Source organism: Schistocerca gregaria, chromosome 6 (genome assembly GCF_023897955.1).
Source record: "Schistocerca gregaria isolate iqSchGreg1 chromosome 6, iqSchGreg1.2, whole genome shotgun sequence".
Lineage (NCBI taxonomy): Eukaryota > Metazoa > Arthropoda > Insecta > Orthoptera > Acrididae > Schistocerca > Schistocerca gregaria.
Window position 1 is genome coordinate 201,885,029 of NC_064925.1, and position 24,008 is coordinate 201,909,036.

Sequence of the window (24,008 nt, forward strand, 5' to 3'; positions counted from 1 at the left end):
TAGTATCTCAATATTAAGTATATGACATAATCCATTTGATAGGCTACTTGTTAAACATTTTAGTCTCCTACAACTAATAAGCACAGTGGTACATATTTTGTGAACACTTTCAGAGTAAGCTTTCAAGTGAACATTGTAACAATGCACACCTGAAGAGACCGGATGAATTACTGAAATTAATGAAACTAAGAATTGTTTAACACATGCTAGATTAAAACCACATTTGTTTAAGGTGTGCAATTTAACAATCCAAAAGATAAAAACTGTATTAAAACTTTATTACAAAATTGTGATTACAAAAATAACATTCAGTCTTTAATTCTACAAAATTTTTACAGAAAATGTCACTGGTTAACAAAATTGCAGTAAGCAAAGCTTAAAATATTCAGACAATACTGTACACAAAATTATATATTTTATAAAATTCAGAAATCATATGCACTGAGCAGTTATACAATTTGCAAAAATTATCACAGTTTCTAAAAACCTGCAGATGGCTGACATTTACAGATAATTTACTTTTCCCACTTGGATACAAGTGGGGGAACAGTTTACATACACACATCACACTTCAAGGAACTGTGTTTGTAGCAATTGCAATTGGCCACATAACGGGCCCCTTAATAATTATATCCTCAAGGCATTCTTTCAACTTAATAAAAGTTTTCTTGAACTCTAGGCCACAACCTTTTGAAAGCCTGAAATCCAAAAGCGTATTACCGTCCATCACCATCACATTTGCTTTGAAAACAAGCTGCATCTTTCTCTTGTCAACAGTTGTTATGGTCACCTGACAACAAAAAGACAGATGCAAGAAAAAATTGCTACAAGAGGAAATACAAATTACCAAATGTTTAAGCTCAACAACTGTCTGCTTAACATTTGTGCTTTCATTCAAACAGAAGGCTGTACACTGACATGAAAATCTATAAAAATAACAATCCTTAAGAGGTGGACTATACAGACCTGCTATAAATGACTTTACAAAGCTCTCTATTTTCCAAGTCATTACATGCACAAGTATGATTGATGCCAAATTATAACCATAAAATCCACCAAGTTTGCTTTTTGCACTGTGCAAATGTTCTAAGAGTGCCTCTTTGGTCACATGCAACACGTTAAAGCAGTAAAACCAAATGTGCACTTTCAGTCAAACATAATGTGTAAGCATTACAATGCACAACTTAACACTGTGTAATATGTTTTGAAACTCTTCATGGTGGACTGTTTGTCATTTCACTCTTGGTGTATCAATGAATCAGTGGCACCATCAACGTCACTGTCACTCATTTTAACTGAACACATTACTTTAAAAGCTCTAAAATTTCCTCTTTACGAAGAACTATGCATGAACTACAGTTGAATCTAATCTAATTTACGTGTGTATCAAGAGGGGAGGGGGTATACTACTTTTAACTCAGAATTACTTAGAAGTCAGATATAGATACAGTAATACCTGTCATATTTTTCGCACATTTAAACTCTGCATACAGTGGAGACAGTGCACTATTAAAAGAAAAAACAATATTATTTGATCCTACTTTAAAGAAAGTAGACACTTTGGCCACATAGTGTGGCAGTCTTTTGCAATAAGACACCAGCTTTATGGAAACAGTTATTGATTGTGGAGGATGACACCAGCTGCCAAGCACCCGAAATTAATTCCATGGCTAGTGGTATGTTAATAGGGAGATTTTCATTTCTGGCGTAAGTCAGAGCTATGAAACGCTGATCCAGGTCTCCCCCCCCCCCCCCCCCTTTCTATAATGCCCTTTGACATTTGCAATCGTGCCCAAATCAAGTGGCTGTACAACACCGATACAATTTTTTTTTGGGGAGGGGGAATTCTATTAAATTCTATTTCCAAAAAACACTTAGGGTAGATGTGTGCTGCACATTGATCCATAAGAAGAAGATCATCTTTCTTTTGAAATCATTCTAAGTCCAGTTTTTTTTAAGCTATTGTTCCAGTAACACAATAGTAATTTAAGAATTTTCATTGGATTTACATTCTTATGCTTTGTCTTTACACCTCAGGTTCTTAGTTTTCCTATCAAGTAGAGGAAGTTTGTCAGATACGCCAGTATTTGTAGCAAGAGGAACTGTCTTGTGAATTTTACTTTTTGTCCCTCCATGTCACGAGACATCCCTTTTCAGCTAATGTCTTACTAGGAAGCACACTGTAGAACAGATGAGTCGCGCAGGAGAACCTCACTACCCCAGTGTTTCACTGATATCATCTACAGCTTTCGATTCGCCCGATATTTCTCTCTCTGTGATTCAACTATCCTGGTGAAGCTTTGATGCTCATAGTTCTAGCTAAACGTATCTCCTTTGCATTTAGCATTGTTACCATTTATCAGCAGAGTTGCAACCCATTTATGCTGGACCTGTGTAAAAAGTGCCTTTTAAAATCTATATATCTCCCTTCTTGCTGATGGCTGTTGATTTTGCACCCAGTTTTAAAAACTGGTTTAAAATACTCTTCCTTTTACTGATGACCGTACATGGTGTGGAATAGCCAATTTCCAAGTCTGAACCAATTTCAGATTTTTTGTGTGGATAAACCCATCTCACATAAGAATTTTACTTTCTGATCTAGTATGCAACTTTTCCTTTCACTGTTCTGCATGGCAGATCAAAAGTGACAATGATAGAGCCACTGTTCAACAATACACATTAGCTGGCAATTTTTTGCTCTTGATTGTTACCACAAAATAAATTCTTGTACTGAAAACAGGGCCAGAAGTGCCTTCTTCCATGCTGCCCACTCTGGTTAACTGTGTGTCACTGCACTTACATACATAATTAAAGTTTAAGAAAATATCAATGTTTCTTTTTAAACAATGCTCATCACTATTACGCTAAACTCCATTTATTTCGCCTGAATTTGTAACATATAACAGCAAATCACGTAGCAATGCATTGTATATACCACTTTACAGACTGTGAAATGCACTTTTTTCTTCTAAAAAAACTTCCTCCAAAATTCAGGCGACTTATGTTCCACATCAATATTATAATGTCGAGTGTTCGATTTAAAATTAAAAACTACCATATTTTCGATGCCGCAGGAAACCTGGCGACATTGGACTGAATTGGCAGCAGCAGAGCACGGATGTGACAAACATGAGTTGCGGGGATTCACAAGCGTGCTAAAACTGTCTCCTTCCCATTCTGCCATGACAAGCCCAAAACACTGTCTAGCCTACGATGTGTCATTGCAGTTTATGATGCAAGTGAACTCTAATTGAAAGTGACTTGTGTTACTGGTAACAGCTAGCTGTTAACAGCTAGTTTTGTAATGGGAAAAATGTAAAAGGTATTCATATGATGCAGGCTATAAAGACGAAGTAGTTTCATATGCAGAAGAACATGGGGACAGAGCAGCCAAGCGGCATTTTGGCCTTTCACAAATAGGGGGCAGGGGCGAGGGGGGGAAATTGTCAGGCTTAAAGCAGAACTGAAACATATGAAATAGACGAAATGTGCAAATACACGACTGAATGCACAATGGCCAAAACTAGAAGCCGACACGCTAAAATGGATTCAAGGACGCCATCAAAATGGCACTTGAATTAAAGCAAAAGTGATTCAAATGCACACAACTTAACAGACTTACAAGAGTGGAGTTGGTGGGTGCTATAAGTTTCTGAAGCATCTCGGCATTAGTATTTGAACCAAAACCAAAGTATGGAGAGAAAATATCTTTCCATCACTTTATTACTCAACATCAAAAGAATACTAGTTAGAGACTAAGACAAATAGTGAATATGAATGAAACTACACTGACATTTGGTGTGCAGAGTCACAGAACTGTCGACATGAAAAGTGCAAAAACTGATAACTATAAAAACAAGTGGACATGAAGAAACATATTACACTGTTGTCCTTCCATGTTGTGCTAACAGTACTAAGCTCAATCCTACCAGGTAACCATTACTGAACAATGTGAAATATAATCATTAAGCTTCTGAATGGTTTGTGTTAGGTCATTCAAACTGCATGGTTAGCTGCATAGTGTTATGGGAATTAGTATGGGCATTATGGTTTGGTTTAACAAAAAAGCCTATTTTCATTTGGATGGGTTCATCAATAAGCAAAATTGGCACATTTGGGGAACAGAAAATTCACATTTTGCAATTGAGAAGTCTCTTCACCCTCAAAGGGTGTGTGTGGTGTGCAATGTCCAGTCACAGAAAAACGGGTGCAATATTCTTTGATAGCATGGTGACTATCTAACAGTACGTAAATGTTTTGGAATATGATTTCATCCCCATTATCCGAAATCATCCTGATTTCGACAAGATGTGGTTTGTGCAAGATGAAGTCTGACCCCATTGAAGCAGGAGAATGATGTTCTGCAGGAGGACTTTGGGGAACACATTCTAACTCTGGAGTACCAACAGGCTACTGGCATGGGCCTAGATTGGCTGCCTTATTCTCCAGATCTGAAAACATGCAACTCCTTTGTGTGGGGCTATATTAAAGATAAGGTGTACAGCAATAACCCCAAAACCATTGCCGAGCTGAAAACAGCCAGTCAGGTGGTCACCAACAGCACTGATGTTCTCTCACTTTAGTGTGTCATGCACAATTTCTGCTATTCGTCTGCGCCGCTTCATCGCCAATGATGGCAAACATAACTAACATGTCATAACCTAAATCTGAACATCTACAGCAAGGTTTGCGTGCTGAATAAAGTGTGTACACACCATAGTTAGTAACCAATTACTTTTTTCATATAGTTAAATAAATGTTACCCTGAATCATAATTTTCAAGCACAAGGTAATGCCAAAACATGTAAAAATACTGCTAGGTGGTGGTCACATACATGACAAGAGTTGGATGGATGAGGCTGGTATGAAATTATGGATTAACAGGGTGTGGGAGAGAAGGAAAGGTTCTTTACTGAAGGAGGGTTCTTTTTGTGCTAGATCAGTTTAGCAGGCATTTGAAAAAAAAAAAAAAAAACAAAGAGAAATTGAGATGGACATACAGAACTTCCTGTTATTCTGGAGGACTTACTTCACAATTGCAACCTCTTGATGTCTCTACAACCATTTAAAGTGTATATGAGAGAGGACTGGAACAATTGGAAGATGGATGAAACCAAACATGAATTCATGCGGAAGTGAGTTTCATAACTATATAGAATTAAACAAGTGTGTCAGTAGATAGAACAGTAATGGCCTAGACAGAGAGAAGTGCAGTGTAAGTAATGGTCTGAACAGAAGTGAAGACTATCTTATATATGAAGAGAACAACAATGACGGAGGAGGAGGAGGAGGAGGAAGCTCAGATAATTTTTTAACAATTTTGAAATTCAGTTCGGTTTTATAAAACAAGAATTTTTTTAAAATTTTTACACACAAAACTTAACACATGAAAAAGAATTACGTTGAACAGAGTTACATGTATGCTTAGTTCAATCGTAGGCATTTCGTGCCTAGAAACTTTAATGTATTCATTGCAACCTCTCTCTGAACGTAACTGCTACAGTTCGACACTTCAGTTAATACAGGCTTCCCTAGGACAGCAGTACTATGCAGCACTGATGCTTAGTACAGTAAGATCTGAGAATGGAACATGCAATATCTACGAAAAATTGTGCCAAATGAGGCTTGACATTGGAGAAGACAATGAAACCTTCAATGCTGAAAACCTCTTGCTGCTGTGGTGGAAAGGTTTAGGAACAGCGCCCCATTATCTTCACCACTTTGCCCAATTCAGTGCTGCAGAAGTTCCTAGTTTAGGTGGCAACAAACGTTGACACTACAATGAGGAGAAGGGGGGGGGGGGGGGGTGCCTCATCTTGTTGGAAGACGAAATTCTCGGAACAGTTAGTTGTGGAAACCACCACTGCAACATTGCAAGATAAGAGGTACCCATCAAAAGTAGTCTCAGAAAAAAAGGCCCATACAGCTTCGTCTGTGATATTGCATATGGAAGATCAACATTCTGTGAATACGGTTTACGTGGTACAATTTCGTACCCATTTTCAGATACCAACACTCACAAATCGTGGTGGTAACTTTTCCAGGCAGGATGATTCGTCACTAGATATCAGCTTGGATGCAAAATGATCTTCCCAATGCAAAACTAGATGTGCAACCAGCCATAATCAACCAATTTTAGTTGTTGCACGAGGTGCAGTATGTACGGTTTGAAATGTTACAGCCACTGCAAAATCTTCCCTTCAGTTTCCTATGGCATTCCAAGTTTGTGGTTTGCACAGACAGTCACTTTTTTTTTTTAACTGTGTACTAAGCTTACCCTCAACTTCTCTACAGTTGCATCTGGAGCACTAATCAACAAGTACTTTTCAGTTTACTGAGACGACCAGTGTCCCTAAATTGTCCATTTCAATGCACGAGTTTTTTTCCCCTGTGATTCTTTTGTATGCATCTCACATATTCCAATACAAAGTTCTTTCCTTGCTTAAATGCCATTTTTATCAAGGCACTGCAGTCTTTAAACCCAGCTAGTGGACACAATGCAAACTCTGTGGGTTTACTGTTCTATTGCTGCATCAGTCAAATGCATACACACAATATTTTGGAAATTACACAGTTCTGAAAAGAAATGACTTATTTATAGTAGCCCTTTATTATGAAAAATAGTCCCAAAATACAACTCAATCTTAGTAGCATTCTATGGTCATACAAGCATTGCTTTCAAATTCAGATCTTTTAAAACCATGAGATTAAGGGCTACCAATCAAGTGTTTTAGTATTTTGAAAGTAGTAGTTGCTTACACACACAAAATCTCCTCAGCATTAATGAGCTTAAATGTACTATTGCATGAAAATTTGGCTTCCACACATTATTTTGTTTAAGAAGTTTAGTCCTGCATTTCTCTCATGATGGGCAAGGGAAGGGAAAGTTTTGGGACCGTAGTTTGTCACACCGTATGAGGTCTTTTTATTTGAAGAGACTGCTGGGTCTGTGCAACCATTATCAGGAGAAAGTAAATCAATGTGCGAACTATCCACCATGGTGACACCCACTCCGAACAGGGGCTCTCCTATTGAGAGCCCCTCAGCCACAGTAACAGCTACCTGGCCAATAACCCACTGTTGCTACTGGGAGTCCTCGTGCCCCATTCATGAGGGGCACATACTCTGACATACTTAGAGAGCGTGCAGTGCCGACACCAACAATGCAATCCCTGCTTGGTCAGAGAGCTACTATCGTGCAGGTACTTGACGACATCCCCCCCCCCCCCCTCAACAGGATGGCTACCATGTTGGGTTTTAAATGTAATGCAACAACAGGAACAATAGGTGTCAGGGTGGAAGAGCACAGAGGCAGAGGATATATCATAGTGAGCAACCTTTCCTGCACAGTAAGCACTTCTGTAAAGTTTGTGGCAGGTCAAACCCAACAAAGGGGACCATATAATCGATAATGGAAGGTGAAGATAGTGCTGGGAGTGAAAATTGAAATCAAGACCAAAATTGTGAGCCAAGTCCCAGCAAACCCTGCATCAAAAGGATCATCCAACAAAATCAAGGTGAGGCAGGGAAAGCCCAAATGAGGTTTGCAGAAGGAAGACTAAGCAATGATGCAGAGGCTGGAGCCTCGTGGTAGCCAAGTATCTACGCACTGAAGACTGGCAAGCCCCCTAGGGGGTCACTGATAGTAATTATATAACCGCATAATTGCGGCGCTTCCCTCCTCCACTTCCCAATCTGTACTTCATTAATTTAATTTCTGTGTATTTGTCCCTCACCAATAGCACATACTCTAGATTTTATAGACCCAACAAAACCTTTCACCACTGAAGTTAAATTTTTGTTATTTGAAATGGATCATTTTTTATCTACATATCATAAATTTACGTGAAAAATAGTGTTAAGTGATAATTACCACTCTTGTTGTTGCAATCTTCCATGAAAAACCAATTTTATCCAACAAATCACATAATCGACGCAGACTATCTTCACAGTTTGTTGTAACAAAAAAGCGTGTCATACGCCTCACCAACTTCTGGAAGGGGTTCTGCGGAAAAATAAAATATTTTTAAAATTTCATCATATTTGAAAAAACTTGTGCGCAAATACTCAACTTCTTTGTCACACAGACAAATTTTCTTCCATGAAGAAAAAGAGACTACCTTCCAAACAATTTAAAATAATTCTAAGCATGACTACACTAGTGTCTGCAATTAATGTACACATGGTTAAAAGAAAAAAGTGTTGTCCAATTGGCCATTTAAGGTTGTATGCATGTACAAGGAAAAAGATTCCTAGAAATTTCCCAGATTTCCCATTTAAAAATACACTTTCTCTGTATTATGTGACAATATACTCTCTCTTGGAACTATAAAATTTATATATTCTTTGATTGGTAAAAGTTTTCTGCAGTGGTGTGCAACTTCCAGGCACTTTAGGAAATTAAACTCAGGTGGAATGGAGGATGTGGTGTGTGTGTGTGTGTGTGTGTGTGTGTGTGTGTGTGTGTGTGTGTGTGGGGGGGGGGGGGGGGGCACACAATGCATTTTGGAAAGATTTTTGATGGAGCAACATGTAGACAGCATATTTTCGAAAATACAAATTAGTGTAAATACGAATTAGTGTAAATACGAATTAGTGTAAATACGAATTAGTGTAAATACGAATTAGTGTAAATACGAATTAGTGTAAATACGAATTAGTGTAAATACGAATTAGTGTAAATACGAATTAGTGTAAATACGAATTAGTGTAAATACGAATTAGTGTAAATACGAATTAGTGTAAATACGAATTAGTGTAAATACGAATTAGTGTAAATACGAATTAGTGTAAATACGAATTAGTGTAAATACGAATTAGTGTAAATACGAATTAGTGTAAATACGAATTAGTGTAAATACGAATTAGTGTAAATACGAATTAGTGTAAATACGAATTAGTGTAAATACAAATTTCACAAAAGAGCACATTAGGTTCCGAAGCACTAAAAATCGAGATTGTGATAAGCTTTTCTCAGGCAATTGTAGCTCATGTCAGGTTATCTCACCAGCAAATATTTGGAGCATAGGACGCATTATGTAGTCAGCCAATAGCAACATTATTTAAGTAGTGCTAACACACAAATAGGGAAGTCAGGGTGCGTACCTGGACAAGGAAAAAGATTCCCGGATCTCCCGTTTAAAAGTACACTACTTCCGCGTTAAGTGACAATATTTTTCGATATAACTATAAAATTTATCAACGATTTGAATGGTTATGGTTTTATACGGGCAACTTAGAATTTCCTGGCACTTTAGAAAATGAAACTGGCACGGGGGAGGGGGACAGCAATATATACGCTGCATATTTTCACATCACAGAAGTATGAATTCGAATTCCACCAAACACCGCATGTTACTCTCCAAAGCATTGAAACTGAGGTTGAAATCTGCTTTTGTAAGCCAGTTATAGCTCATGTCATGTGATCTCGTCGGCCGATGACAGCGGATATTCAGAGCATATGAAACGTGGTGTAGCCAGCCAGTAGCAACATCATCAGAGTGTTTAGTGAGCATGAGCATGCTAACTGGGATGCGTCTCAAACTCATTTGAGTAACTGATTGACCGATGTGTGCCAGGTGCTTTGTGAAACAACGTTTTTTTCCCTCAAGGATATGAATTTGCCTCCCTCATCACTGAAAATTGCTGTCCGGTTCAGATACCCCGGTTTGCTGCTTACACAGCCAATAGCAACATTTCTGTAGCCATAAGTGGGAGAAGGTAGTAGTCATACGTGACTAAACTGTGCATGCGCATGATCCCGCTTGTAACTGCTTAAATGAATCTAATGTAAACAGTTCTGATGTCACACTCATCGGAGGTAATTTGTTGTTACTAAGCATTGCATAGTCTTCCTAAGACCTTTGACACACTTTGCTGTTGGCAGACGCTTGTATGAGCATTGTGTTCTTTTATATGGTGTATTTCCTTTGCAATTTAAATTTTTCTCTCTCATTCATGTTTTGTTGCTGCAGTATTATTCTGCAGTAGTGGGCTACAGTAATATCTTTTATTCAGGGTGTATATGTGGACAAGGAAAAAATAATTTCCAGGTTTTCCCCAGATTTCCGAGTTGAAAATACACTTTTTCAATGTTAAGAGACAGTATACTTTTTCTCTCCACTGTAAAACTTATCAGTCCTTAGAATGTTTAGGTTTTTATACACAGACATAGAATTTGGCTGCACTTTAGAAAACGAAACCCAGGGGAGGAAAGATCTTTGATATGCGGCAACATGTACGCTGCATTTCGTTTTACGGAGGTATAAATTCGAATTCGACCAAGCACTGCAAGTTACTTTCCGAAGCAATGAAATCGAGATTGCAAGGTGCTTTTGTAAGCTAGTCATAGCTCACGTCACATGATCTCAGCAGCTGATGACAGCAGAGAACACGTAGTGTAGTCAACCAATAGCAAGATCACTTAAGTAGTGCGAACACACAAAAAGAAAAGTTAATGGTTTAAATTAATATGCATGGTTTTGCTAGAAGACAAACAATGCTTTCACAAATAATATAGGTATCTAAGATTAATAAGCTGCATGAGAAGCTAAGCTTCCACATATAATGCTGATCATTTTGCGCATGTTACACTTTAAGATGCATCACATGAATGAGCCAGTAAAATGTTTAATAACGACCTAAATGATCTTCTGGGCTCTAAATTCTTCTAGATGGTCGTCCTCAAAGAGTTGATTTTTAAAAGAGTCAAACACTGTGAGATTTAAGAAATTCATCGTACATTCTTGCACAGTTCATCTTGCATAAAAGGAACTTTACTTTGAAAGTAACACTTTTCAAACCACCATTCCCAATATTTTTCCGTGAACTGTTAAAAATCTGTTTGTTTCAGCATTTGCCAAAGAGCGCCAGAGAACAGGCGTCACTGCGCCTGCGCAGCTACGATGACGTAGGAAGCTCGCATGTTCGGACATGTAAAATATGAAAAGATCTTGCATTATGTCATAAAAGAAACAAGACACCAAAGGATACTTCAAGAGTATCGGAATTTCAATGTGTGATTCAGCTTAAAGTGCACAATCTTATGTCCGGACTCTGATGTAAATTTTCTTGTGTACCAGTACTGTATTATCTCAGGTTTGGTTCTTTATTATGGCATAATGCCATACGAGCTAGAAGATAGAAAACTTGCACTTGAAATGCAGCGAACAGTTAAAACTAGCCAACAGTGTGAAATTCAACACTTTGTTTCATATAAATTGATTGCCTCAGCACAAAATATTAATAAAAGCCAAATCTCTTTAGCGAACTGACAAAAATAAGTTCATTGTTCTGCAAGGTGATTAATGCTTGGCTGTCAAAGGTGGAAATAAAACCTGAAACTAACAACATATTTTAGTCTTCCATAATTATGCGAACATTTTTTTAAATTCATTTGGTAGCTCCCGGCCACAGAAATCCGTTTTGTTTTCATTTAATGTGAGAGCAACGAAGAGGAAACAGCAAAATCACTAAACGTAAACACAGGTCATGTGGAGACTACCCACATCCCCACTACAACTCAAGACTGCTCTGTATATCAGCCCTGGATCTACGATATTTCTGAACTGGAGCAATTTAGTTAGTGGCACCCACCCACACATCTGTAGCCAGAGTGAAAGAAGATACTACTCATAGGCAACAATTGCTCAAATGAATCAAATGTAAACAGCTCTCATTTCACACTCATTGGATGCCATTTGTTGTTAGGAAGCACTGCATATTCTTCCTGAAGCCTTTGACATACTTTGTGTTGGCAGACACTTATGAGCAGTGTGTTTTTTGTTGTATATGGCGCATTTCCTGTGTGACTTCAGTTTTATTTTCGTTTTTCTCTCTCTCGTTCATGTTTTTTGCTGCAGCATTATTCTGCAGAAGCGGGATACACTAATATTCTTAGTAAGAGTATTGGTTCTTACCAGTCAAAATCACAAAAATTTAACTGGCAACTAAAACAAGGAAAAGTTTTAGAAATTCTAAAAAATTCCTGGGTTTTTCCCGGATCTCCCGGGTCATACACACCCTGGAAGTTCATGGTTTAAATCACTATACGTATCATGTGTTGTTGTTGTTGTTGTCTTCACTCCTGAGACTGGTTTGATGCAGCTCTCCATGCTACTCTATCCTGTGCAAGCTGCTTCATCTCCCAGTACCTACTGCAACCTACATCCTTCTGAATCTGCTTAGTGTACTCATCTCTCGGTCTCCCTCTACGATTTTTACCCTCCACGCTGCCCTCCAATGCTAAATTTGTGATCCCTTGATGCCTCAAAACATGTCCTACCAACCGATCCCTTCTTCTAGTCAAGTTGTGCCACAAACTTCTCTTCTCCCCAATCCTATTCAATACCTCCTCATTAGTTATGTGATCTATCCACCTTATCTTCAGTATTCTTCTGTAGCACCACATTTCGAAAGCTTCTATTCTCTTCTTGTCCAAACTAGTTATCGTCCATGTTTCACTTCCATACATGGCTACACTCCAAACAAATACTTTCAGAAACGACTTCCTGATACATAGATCTATATTCGATGTTAACAAATTTCTCTTCTTCAGAAACGCTTTCCTTGCCATTGCCAGTCTACATTTTATATCCTCTCTACTTCGACCATCATCAGTTATTTTACTTCCTAAATAGCAAAACTCCTTTACTACTTTAAGTGTCTCATTTCCTAATCTAATTCCCTCAGCATCACCCGATTTAATTTGACTACATTCCATTATCCTCGTTTTGCTTTTGTTAATGTTCATCTTATATCCTCCTTTCAAGACACTGTCCATTCCGTTCAACTGCTCTTCCAAGTCCTTTGCCGTCTCTGACAGAATTACAATGTCATCGGCGAACCTCAAAGTTTTTACTTCGTCTCCATGAATTTTAATACCTACTCCAAATTTTTCTTTTGTTTCCTTTACTGCTTGCTCAATATACAGATTGAATAACATCGGGGAGAGGCTACAACCCTGTCTCACTCCTTTCCCAACCACTGCTTCCCTTTCATGCCCCCTCGACTCTTATTACTGCCATCTGGTTTCTGTACAAATTGTAAATAGCCTTTCGCTCTCTGTATTTTATCCTTGCCATCTTCAGAATTTAAAAGAGAGTATTCCAATCAACATTGTCAAAAGCTTTCTCTAAGTCTACAAATGCTAGAAACGTAGGTTTTCCTTTTCTTAATCTTTCTTCTAAAATAAGTCGTAAGGTCAGTATTGCCTCACGTGTTCCAACATTTCGACGGAATCCAAACTGATCCTCCCCGAGGTCTGCATCTACCAGTTTTTCCATTCGTCTGTAAAGAATTCGCGTTAGTATTTTGCAGACGTGGCTTATTAAACTGATAGTTCGGTAATTTCCACATCTGTCAGCACCTGCTTTCTCTGGGATTGGAATTATTATATTCTTCTTGAAGTCTGAGGGTATTTCGCCTGTCTCATACATCTTGCTCACCAGCTGGTAGAGTTTTGTCATGACTGGCTCTCCCAAGGCCGTCAGTAGTTCTAATGGAATGTTGTCTACTCCGGGGGCCTTGTTTCGACTCAGGTCTTTCAGTGCTCTGTCAAACTCTTCACGCAGTATCGTATCTCCCATTTCGTCTTCATCTACATCCTCTTCTATTTCCATAATATTGTCCTCAAGTACATCGCCCTTGTATAAACCTTCTATATACTCCTTCCACCTTTCTACCTTCCCTTCTTTGCTTAGAACTGGGCTGCCATCTGAGCTCTTGATATTCATACACGTGGTTCTCTTCTCTCCAAAGGTCTCTTTAATTTTCCTGTAGGCAGTATCTATCTTACCCCTAGTGAGATAAGCTTCTACATCCTTACATTTGTCCTCTAGCCATCCCTGTTTAGCCATTTTGCACTTCCTGTCGATCTCATTTTTGAGACGTCTGTATTCCTTTTTGCCTGCTTCATTTACTGCATTTTTATATTTTCTCCTTTCATCAATTAAATTCAATATTTCTTCTGTTACCCAAGGATTTCTAGCAGCCCTCGTCTTTGTACCTACTTTATCCTCTGCTGCCTTCACTACTACATCCCTCAGAGCCACCCATTCTTCTTCTACTGTATTTCTTTCCCCTATTCCTGTCAATTGTTCCCTTATGCTCTCTCTGAAACTCTGTACAACCTCTGGTTCTTTCAGTTTATCCAGGTCCCATCTCCTTAATTTCCCACATTTTTGCAGTTTCTTCAGTTTTAATCTACAGGTCATAAGCAATAGATTGTGGTCAGAGTCCACATCTGCCCCTGGAAATGTCTTACAGCTTAAAACCTGGTTCCTAAATCTCTGTCTTACCATTATGTAATCTATCTGATACCTTTTAGTATCTCCATGGTTCTTCCACGTATACAACCTTCTTTCATGATTCTTAAACCAAGTGTTAGCTATGATTAAGTTGTGCTCTGTGCAAAATTCTACTAGGCGGCTTCCTCTTTCATTTCTTAGCCCCAATCCATATTCACCTACTATATTTCCTTCTCTCCCTTTTCCTACACTCGAATTCCAGTCACCCATTACTATTAAATTTTCGTCTCCCTTTACTATCTGAATAATTTCTTTTATTTCATCGTACTTTTCTTCAATTTCTTCATCATCTGCAGAGCTAGTTGGCATATAAACTTGTACTACTGTAGTAGGTGTGGGCTTCGTATCTATCTTGGCCACAATAATGCGTTCACTATGCTGTCTGTAGTAGCTTACCCGCATTCCTATTTTCCTATTCATTATTAAACCTACTCCTGCATTACCCCTATTTGATTTTGTGTTTATAACCCTGTAGTCACCTGACCAGAAGTCTTGTTCCTCCTGCCACCGAACTTCACTAATTCCCACTATATCTAACTTTAACCTATCCATTTCCCTTTTTAAATTTTCTAACCTACCTGCCCGATTAAGGGATCTGACATTCCACGCTCCGATCCGTAGAACGCCAGTTTTCTTTCTCCTGATAACGACATCCTCCTGAGTAGTCCCCGCCCGGAGATCCGAATGGGGGACTATTTTACCTCCGGAATATTTTACCCAAGAGGATGCCATCATCATTTAATCATACAGTAAAGCTGCATGTCCTCGGGAAAAATTACGGCTGTAGTTTCCCCTTGCTTTCAGCCGTTCGCAGTACCAGCACAGCAAGGCCGTTTTGGTTAATGTTGCAAGGCCAGATCAGTCAATCATCCAGACTGTTGCCCCTGCAACTACTGAAAAGGCTGCTGTCCCTCTTCAGGAACCACACGTTTGTCTGGCCTCTCAACAGATACCCCTCCGTTGTGGTTGCACCTACGGTACGGCCATCTGTATCGCTGAGGCACGCAAGCCTCCCCACCAACGGCAAGGTCCATGGTTCATGGGGGGAGGACGTATCATCGTCTGCTCTTATACCTTTTGTTGTCTTTCTGTTTGGAATTTCTTGTGTAGTGGGGGATTACATGACTATGTGCAGCACTGTGGCATATTGTTCTGAGGAACACAGAGCTACTGTATTTAGAGCAATTATTTTATCATATCCTATCCAGACAAGGAACTCTAAATTCAAACAGTCCTTGGCACAATATTCGTTTCAAAATTTGACTCTATAACTTTAAGCCCCTAATATTTTGCTGAATAAAACCCTGTGCTCTGCCCATCTATAATTCACTGAAGAACACCTGTCTGTAAAAAGACAAAAGCAACACAAATTAAGAAATAACTTCAAGCCTAGAGGCCTCACAGAAATGTTGAAACATGTCTTGTGATAAAAAAAAACAAAGAGTTTCGAAGAAGCCAGATATGTAAAATTCTGCTAAATCTTTTCACTGTAGTTTTCAGCTAGCCATTTTAAAAATTTTTTTTGGAGAAATATTACTGAATTATGCTTTGATCTTTATTATGACACAATGCCATGTGTGCCAGAAGATTAAGAAACACTAGAAATTCAGTGAACAGTTTAAAGTAGTCAAAAGTGTGGAATGAAACACTTCCTTTCAAATAAACTGATTACCTCTGCTGAGAAGATTAATTGAAGTCAAATTTCATCTGGAAATCAACAGAAATAACTTCATTGTTCTGCAATGCGATTAATGCTCGATTGTGAATGTATTTTAATTCATTTGATACCTTCTAGTTATACAAATGCAATTCATTTTCATTTGCCATGAGAGTTGTAAACGAAGAGACAACAGCAAAAATCACAAAACATTAAGCGTTTCACATGGAGACTACTCCCCATGTATCTGACAGCTTATGCATCTAACAGTCACACTTCACGTAAGTGGGAGAAGACACTGCTCTTACACTATTTTAGCTCTGTGCATATGGACGAGCTTGCTGGAAACTAATCTACTCTAAGCAACTGTGACACTATGGTCAATGAAAGCAGTGTTCTGTTAAGTATTGCATAGTATTTGCCTTAAAGCCTTTGACATGTCGCTTTCGGGAGATGCTTGTGCACACACTTTGTTGTTGTAAATGGTGCATTTTCTTTGCAACTTGAGTTTTACATTGGTGTGTCTCTCATATATGTTTTATGGCTGCAGATTATTCTGCAGTACTAGGCTACAGTAAAATTTGAGTATCTGTTCTTACCGGCCAAAATTGCAAAAATTTAACTACAAACTAAAACAATGAAAAATTCCTAGACTTTTCCTGGTTTTCTCCTGGATGAAGAAAATCCTGGGTATTTTCTGGATTTCCCGGGCCTGTAATTCACATCTGAGTAATTAATTGTGAACAAAGTGAACTTACACTTAGACTGCACTCTGAGCACACATACCAAAAGCTTATTATTGTAAGAAATAAAATTACAGTCACAGGCTTGAGGAAAGATCTGTGAAGTCATAAAAATGAGCACTTGCATTACTGTGGCTACTTTTAGGCCAATCAAGATGTCTGTAATAGCAAAAAATTAACACTTGGTGAAACAGTAGTCACCAAACAGAAACATCAGAGCCCACTAATTATTACAATATGCCTGAAATTAGTATAAATGGCTGTCAAATAGCAATGATACAGATAGGGAAAAGTAAATTAACTTAATTATTTTGAAAGTAATTTTCATCTGTTCATACATTTACTCCACTGTGAGACAAGATGGTCACCACCACCACCACCACCACCACCACCACCACCACCACCACCACCACCACCAAGGAAAAACATTTGCAGTTCCCATGGAAGCAAATGGACCCAACCCACGTTTCCAAGGTTGTTTAGACTAGACTGCAGGAGTTTTGCTGGAAAGCCTTTGCACACCTTCCATGCAGTCCCGATCTCTCCCCACAAGATTTCCATATTTTCAGTGCCCTGAAGAAAGACCTTCATGGCCCTCTATTTGATTTGGGCAAACAGGCGCATGCCTGGGTACAATCACAGTTATGTACTTGCCACAAACATTTTTCGTATAAGCTTTAACTATCTTATCTCACAACAGCATAAATGTATTAACAGTTATGGCAATTATTTTTGAAATAATAAATAATTTACTTACTTTCCCCCCTCTGTCTTATTTTCATTTGGCTGCCACTTTTACATCATAAGGCCCCTGCCAGTTTGCATATTAAATTTGGAAACCTTTTGAACATTGTCATAGGCTATGTTTAACATCACAGCTTTTGCTAACACATTTTATGGAAATATTATTGAGAGTTACAGTTTGGCTTTCCCCACATCTGTTGAATGAAGACTGCGAGTGGTCCACAATTTTGTGTTTGATATTTTAGTGTATTACATGAAAGGAACATATTATGAAGTTTTATTTATTAGTCCCCTCCCCATAATTGCAAATTTACTGAGGTGGTTTGTGTGGACGTGGCATACAGTGAAATTTTATACTGAAACTTTGCTATATGCTACAATGGTGCTGATACACAAAAGCAGTGGGCAGAGAGGTGCACATCTGCAAGTGGATGTTCCTGAAGCTGCTTAGTACCATCATTAAACTATTAGTTTTAACTGGTCTTAATACAACAACTCTGAACAGCTCCAACTATATTTTGATTTGGAAACTGGCAGGAAATGATTAAAGCACTTTGGAGTCAAGATGAGCAATTTAATACGGGGAAATCCATCTATATTCTCCCAATGAGCGTGATTATTTTTAGCGGAAGTAAATTTTTGTTTTTGCATTAACATTAAAATGCACGACAACTCTGTACTTCCATTTGGAATAACATACAATTCAATTAAATTTACATACGTGTATGAGACACCAGACAAATCCACATCCAAAGCTTCTGGACAATGCAAGCATAAAACAGAAAAGTTTGTATTTTCATTATTAATTTAAAAGCGCAACTCAATTTGTTTCTGTCAAAAATAAAGGCGCTAGCATTAATATCACATGATTATTTTACTTTTCCTTGCCAAACTTATTGCGTACTAAACAATGTTTTCAGTCTGATGCACTCCGCTTTATTTGTTAATCATCAGTACTAATTACTATGAGTTTATTGCCTTTTTCACATACAATGACTGGTTTTTTCTTCAACTAGCAAGTATTGAAAAAAGAAATGTTGTATCACTTCCACTGTTCACTTTCAGAAGTCCATTCTTTAATTGCATTTGGTTTGTTTCAAATTTTTAAAACTTTGTTGTATGAAGTTTTCACACAAACTTTGCTGTGCCTGTGTCACATAGTACAATCAAAAAGTAGACTTAAAAAACTGATGAAAATGAGCAGTGCCAGTAATAGTAAGCTTTGATAACCTGTGTAATCTTTCAGTTTTTTTACACACACACAGGAGAAAATATCTGCAGTTCCCCACCATATTCAAGCTGTTCTTGAAGTGTGACACACACACACACACACCAGACCAGACAGACAGAAAAACAATGATACAACAGGAAATAACTTTCCACAGCTTATACACCAGCTGTGGACTCAATTTTCTCAGTGTGCAAACTTAAACATGAGTGCACATTTATAAAATGCCGCAAAATCATACAAATGACTGAATGGTAACAGATTGCTGAACACAATTACACAAAATACAACATAAGCTGCAGGAAATGAAGACTTAATAGGATAAAAAAGAAAGCACTTTACAATAATTACTATCCTTGTCCCTCATACTAAATTTTAGCCAAATGAAGAAGGGGGAAGGAACAGGCTATGGACAATTATCCATAACTAGAAGCGATTTGAGGAAACCACAGAAGACCTACGGCCAGATGACACAGTGGCAATTTGGAATCTCACCATGTTTTTAATGCGAGTTCAGTATCTTTATTACCGAGTCTCCTTATTCAATACATACATTTCCAACAAAAATGATAGAAATGCATGCAAACCTCATATTAATGTAAAATATGCTATTACCAGAAATTATTGTACTTAACAAGAAACTGTAGAAGTACATTTCTTTCTTTGTATATACTGATAATTTGCTACACATGAAAACACTACGAACACAAGGAGGGAAAAAATTAATAAATGTGTTTTGCATACCTGTGTGCCAGATGATTGGGTAGGATTCAGTTGTGAACTAAGCAACAGATCTTCCAAATGTGCTGGCTGTGAAAAGGAAAACGGAATATCATGTTGCACAAGTGGTCCTTGATCAGGGCATTCTCGCTCAAGTCTTGGCTCTGGCTGTGAGTGGCACAAGCGTGCTGCTCCAGATATATCACAGGTTCCATTCAGTGGTGACAAATCTCCACCTGAGCAAATCCGCTTGCTGGTTGCATTTGGGGTTGCCTCATTTGAATGGTACGATTCTAAAAAATTGAGATATTTACAATTTGCAAAAAATTTACATATACAGATGTAGTTTTTACTAAAACTTCAATGCAAATACAATGTAAAACTTATCATAAATCTATCTTGTGACTAACAAACATGGCAATTTGTCAACAACAGCTACAAATGTCATTACATCTTGATAAAAATGATAATTTAAATACGAAATCACCAACATGAATCAAAATTAAACCCACATATAAGATAATGTAGCAACTCTTTCACTACTAGAAAAAGAACAACTGTTGAAAATAAGACAAATAAAAAATGTTCTAAATGAGTAAATTTAAGTCATAACAGAAACAGCTTATCCGTCTTTGCCTACTGAAAAGAAGCATTTTCATATACGCATGATAGAGGCAATACCCTAAATTGTGCAACTAAAGTGAAACTAAATCTTAGAGAAATAAATTTTCCAGGGTTCTAACTGTCCTGTTACTTTAATCATGTAAAACTGTCAAAAAGAATAGTTACCTCCACAAACGTAGGAAAAACTGGTCCCAAGAATTTGACTATTAATGTTCACTGTTGTTCATGGTTCAATTCCTTTCTTTTCCTCATGTTTCAGTGAAGTGAGAAAATAGGTACCCCAATAGAAACTAATAACTACTTCATTGCACTTAGCTAAATGGGAAAAAACACTACTTTTTGAAAATTATTTTTAGGAACATTGCAATAATATGATTGGGTGCAACAATGGTTGAGTGCAAAGAGCCAAGTCAAAGCACAATAAGTTTTTCTCCGTTTACAAGTTTCAAATAGTTAAGTCCTGGGAGAAAGGAAGCAATCAAAAACACTGTTTCACGAAAGATCCAAGATGCGCTATACCTTACTTTTAAGTACACCAATACGACAAGCAGCAGGAATCGTGAAGCAATGTGTGTTGCATTTTGTGTGTAGTGGGAAAACTATGCTTTTCCTAACTAGTTCCTTCATTTAACTTTATTGTCATGGTTACCACTATATGTCCTCCAAGTCTGTACAAGTAATTTGTACTGAACAGAAATGGACAATTAACTTTCCAAAATGAATTTTCACGTTATAGCAGCGTATGCACATCTGCCTTTCATCTACACAAGATCTATCAACTGAGCTATTTAAGCTTGACTCACTGTTGTGAGAGTGGGTCACAAGTTAGGCTTGGATAGCTCATTTGGTAGAGCACTTGCTCGCTAAAAGCAAAGGTCCCAGATTTGAATCCCAGTCTAGCGAACAGTTTTCATCTGCGAGGGAGTTTCACAGCAATGAAGTCGTTTACATATAGTCAGTATGTCACTACAAAACATGAGGGAGCAGTCTTTCAGTCTACTGCAAGAGTCATTTCATGCACAATTTTGGGACAATTATCTGTTTTAAACAAAAGAATATCATGTCGTTAGAAAGATGGCAGCATTACGGATTATGTGAAGGGAGATGAACGACCGTACTGTTTCTGACACACCAAAAATTTAAATGGGGTACTGTCAATCTCACTCATTAAAATACTATATGATATTTGCTTTATATGCTAGCTGTGAAGAAAAAAATGGCTGTTTCTGTACATGTACTAACACGGAAATTATTGGTACGGTTCCATAGCTGACATGGTCCATGTTCCCACAAAAAATCCATGAAAGTGTACAGAACTAATACTGATGAAGTTATGTCAGTACACAGAAGGGAGGGAGGGTATGTGATGTGCTACCTGAAGTCAAAGCATGTGTTTTGTACAACATACACAAGCAAGTGATGACAGCAATCATTGGTTTGAAGTTTTTTTTTCCTGTTCTATCTCTGACAGAAAGAGGCAATATAAAACCATCGGCTTACTTGTAAATAATTTTTTTTTTAATACATGAAACCTGTTATTGGCATTCTAATTTCTACAAATTTGCTATTCAAATTTTATGGACCTTCTCCAAACAATACAGTGAGGTTCAACTGTCACACTTTAATGTATTCTGCACATGGATAACAGTAATAAAACTGGAACACTTTAAAGACAGATTCTTAACAACATACAAACATTCACAGTACAGTAACGAACTAATAATGTAGCAATTTTCCAGGAAGATGAACTCGAAGTCTGCACTGTTTTCCTGACTTCGGTAATCTAGCTTTATGATGCCATCCCTATGCTCATACAGCTAGATCACCAAAGAGAGGACAACAGCATGTTCTTCTTTCTTCCCCTGCAACTTATTGTTAACAAGAACCCATATGATTTTACCCAGGACATCACACTATGTAATATATCTATGCACGTGGAAAGAAAGGAAAAAAGAAAACACACTTCTTGCAAGTATTTCACAAGCTTCTGTTCTCCCCTGTAGCATACGCCCATAGCCATGCTTTGGTAATCTAGCTTTATGAAATAGTAATCAATCATACAGCTACATCACCAAAGCAAGGCCCAGAGCAAGGTTTTTGAGGCCTCTGGCTGTAATGAGAGTAAACATACATTACTTTTTCACACCATAAACTATCCCTCTAAATTTACAAGACGGTTACCTCCATTCTCCAAATTTTTGTGCATGCAATAGTTCCACAGCTAAATTAACTAGCATTTTCCCATTAATATGTAATTTTTTTTCTTGCTTACTTTTCCAAAAACGACTTCAAATGTTCCAGAATAATCAGGAATCGGTGCTCCTCCTTCTGCAGTAAAAGGATACAGTAATACTGTGATGCATTGCTGCACTTCCTGGTTAGGTACCAAGTACCCCTGAGTTAACATCTCAGAGTCACTCAGTACCTGACCACAGAGCACAGCTTATGGAAGTCCCTTCACATGGAGGTCTGCTGCCTGCTGAATGTGATTACTCTGAAAACAAAGTAGAGACAAATTCATGAACATTACCTGGCATCTTCATGAAGTTCTTCTGGCACCAACGATGAGACACAATCTGCTTTAGCGTATAGCGACCTGAGGGCATCGGTACAAGAATACGGCGTACCAGTGAAAGGGCCATATTGTCAAGTTTCACCCAGGGAGTGAGATGTGCCCATTTGCCATCCTTCCATGCCATGTACTCCACACAATCTGCAGTAGGTTGATCCCAAGGTAGTTCTGGAAAACAAAAATCAAGGTAATTCCAAGACCAGCTGTTACTTAATACACAGTCACAAAACACCAATTCTCCACACAGTTAGTATACTAGGAACCCTGCTAATGAACAGAGCATGTTATTTTTCCTATAACTATTTATGTAATATTGTCCAGCATTTTTAACAAAATTATAATCACTGCATTAATCAAATTTACTAGCAATAAATACAGTAGATCTGTATTAGGTAGAGAATTTATTACCCCAAGGCTTGATTTGGATGTAACAGCATGTTACTCTAGGTGCAATCCTAAGGAAGTGGCATTCCCTAGACTTCTTCCAACCTCTGAATTGACTTACTAGCCAGTAGTAAGGGGTACCTACAGCTTAATGTAGACTCTAAACTGTAATATAATCGTGGATTTACTACATATAGAAATCAATGACATATTACTGAGGATTGAATGAGCATTACAGTCCCTACCTGGATTTGTAGTCTCAGATCTGTCCCAGTAACATTTGGAGACTAAACAACAGCACCTAACATTTAATATACGATTCTGCTTTATAGGTTAGCAACTGAAGATTTTATCAGGCACAAACCATACAACAACCTAAAATGAGACCACAATACCTTACAAAAACTACAAACTTACAAAATTTATTTGGACTTTCATCATTATTATTGTTGTTATTAGCTGTAGTAGTAGTAGTAGTAGTAGTAGTAGTAGTAGTAGTGTTCGGTCTTAAGATAAGTTTCATGCAGTTCTGCACACTAAGCAATCTTGAGTTAGCTTCATCTGTGCATAACTATTGCAACATGCATCCATTTGAGCTCTGCTTGCTGTATTGAAGTCTTAGTTTAACTCTACAGTTTTTACCCACACATTTCCCATCACCCAATTGACAGTTCTTTGATGTCTTAATATGTATTATAGCAATTTATCTCCATTTTAGTTAAGTTATGCCATATTAGTAATAGTGGCTTATAATTACATCTGAATCATGCTACTAGAAGGTTTATTCTGCAATTTGATGGAGGAAGCATGAGAACTATGTAAGTTAAATTGGGCATGTTCCTTAATTTTTCTGAACAAATTTTTTTTTCCTATCATGAACCATTTGATATACCTCTCTACGCTGATTACTTTGGAACCCACAGTTTTTAAATGGAATTGCATTGAAAAGTACACAGTCCAGTGACATGCTTCGAAGTTAGTAAAACGACACACACACACACACACACACACACACACACACACACTCTCT

The 24,008-nt window shown here is 37.8% G+C and overlaps 1 protein-coding gene across 1 annotated transcript in view; it reads right to left on the reverse strand.

The window, feature by feature from the left end:
* Positions 1–257: 257 nt before the first annotated feature.
* The window catches only part of LOC126278957 (serine/threonine-protein kinase grp), a 60,528-nt gene continuing 36,777 nt past the window's right edge, over positions 258–24,008 (reverse strand). The window contains 4 exon segments of the mRNA XM_049979236.1: positions 258–790; positions 7,874–8,005; positions 19,423–19,691; positions 22,553–22,762. Coding sequence (XP_049835193.1) covers positions 572–790; positions 7,874–8,005; positions 19,423–19,691; positions 22,553–22,762 — 830 coding nt within the window. The 3' untranslated portion in view covers positions 258–571.